Here is a 1,825-nt window from a genome sequence, read left to right on the forward strand (position 1 = left end):
GCTATCTACACAACGTTTGTCTTATGCACGAGACATGTGGCGTTTGTGACAGCTCTGGTACTCTTTGAACTGTGTTTATGATCCCTGTCGGGTTTTTATCTGTTAATATATACGGGCAGTATGACATTTACTGAGATGTACATATATACAAAAATAACAAGATTTGAGACATTTTCAAACCATTTGATATGTTACGAACACTCCCGAATCAACACGGGAACTCTCATCAGTTCCGGACATAGCGAGGATTGACAGATTGAGAGTTCTGCCTGATTTTATGGATCGTGTGGTGTATGGCTGTGCTTCGTCTGTTGACTGCACTAATTGTATTCTCTTCTCCTGCGGCTGTGATACTTTGTTCGCACAGGTGGGACATTCGATGGGCGGCCATCTGGTAACCTACTTTATGAAGTATGTCTCATTGAAGTTGGGATACATTTACGTTCAAGCCTTAGGCTTGTTGTATATGTAGTTCATATAGTATGTCTCATTGATGTTGGGTTATATTTACGTTCAAGCCTCAGGCGTGTTGTATATGTAGTTCATATAGTATGTCTCATTGGTCTTGGGTTATATATGTTAAGGCCTTAAAATAATACAGTCCAGCTATAACGACTACGGTAACATAACTGTAATATTACAGGTTGACTATAAAGACCTCAGAAACATTTACATATTTATATAGTTACGACTACAGTAATATAGTTCAATTATAAAAACCATCATATTAAAACTATAGCGATATGGTTTACAATGGTTCCTCAGTACACCAGGGAAAGACCGATTCCCTGTCCCCTGCAAGCCTTCGTGCACCTAAGGTTCCAGGGTTTAAAGTTTAGGGTTTTAGGGTTTTAGCGCACTACAATTAGCTCATCCGTACGGTCTCCCCTGTTCTTGTAGGTGGGTGGAGAGTGATCTCGGCGGCAAAGGGGGTAAGGGCTGGGTAGCCAAACACCTGCACGCATTCGTGGGCTTGGCGTCTAGTGCGTTGGGTATGCCCAAGTCAGTGGGTGCACTTCTCAGTGGCGAGTTTAAGGACACCAGCGCCTTGGGTATGTATGTGTGATGTGTGTCGATGGGATATAATGTGTTAGAACAATGTGTGTCTTATCAATGTGCATGTATAGTAGCAAGTATAGTACTAGTTATGATATATGACTGTGTAGTATGATAGTAAATGGTATGTTGGGGTACGTAACTGTATGTTCTAATACACTTCTGTTTGTACTAATGCATAAACGTATATTAGAATACTTTTAACACATCTGTATGTTTTAATACTTAAACGTATACTATGATACGTATCTGTATATTCTAACTCAAATCTGTATATTCTAACTCAAATCTGTATGTTCTAATACACAAACGTACATCATGATACGTACCTGTATATTCTAACATATATGTATGTTTTTATACACAAACGTATATAATGATACGTAACTGTATATCCCAATACATATCTGTGTATATATTACAGGTGGCTTGAACCATCTCATCGATAGTAACACGCTTCTGGGCCGTGCGGCTCGTGCGAAACTACTGCAGACATGGCGGTCTATGTATCAAATGATGCCTAAAGGTGGCGACGCACTCTGGGGTAAGGGTGTATGTAGTTGAGTGTATAATGTGTGTTGTGTGTGTGTGGGTATGTTTGTTTTTTGTTAGCGTGTATCTGTGTTTATTATATATGTATATATATATATATATATATATGTGTGTGTAGGTATGCTTGTATGTATGTATATATATATGTATGTATGTACGTACGTATGTATGTTTGTATCTATGTATGTACCTATGTATGTATGCATGTATGTATGGC

The 1,825-nt window shown here is 38.6% G+C and overlaps 1 protein-coding gene across 1 annotated transcript in view; it reads left to right on the plus strand.

Annotated features, from left to right (window-relative positions):
- Window positions 1–367: 367 nt before the first annotated feature.
- The window catches only part of SARC_08880 (hypothetical protein), a gene marked incomplete at its 3' end in the record, with an annotated part of 3,729 nt that continues 2,271 nt past the window's right edge, over window positions 368–1,825 (plus strand). The window contains exons 1-3 of the mRNA XM_014297118.1: window positions 368–411; window positions 901–1,052; window positions 1,481–1,600. Of these exons, the coding sequence (XP_014152593.1) occupies window positions 380–411; window positions 901–1,052; window positions 1,481–1,600 (304 nt within the window). The 5' untranslated portion in view covers window positions 368–379. The remainder of the gene's footprint in view (window positions 412–900; window positions 1,053–1,480; window positions 1,601–1,825) is intronic.

This window comes from Sphaeroforma arctica (genome assembly GCF_001186125.1).
Source record: "Sphaeroforma arctica JP610 unplaced genomic scaffold supercont1.844, whole genome shotgun sequence".
NCBI classification, from domain to species: domain Eukaryota; class Ichthyosporea; order Ichthyophonida; genus Sphaeroforma; species Sphaeroforma arctica.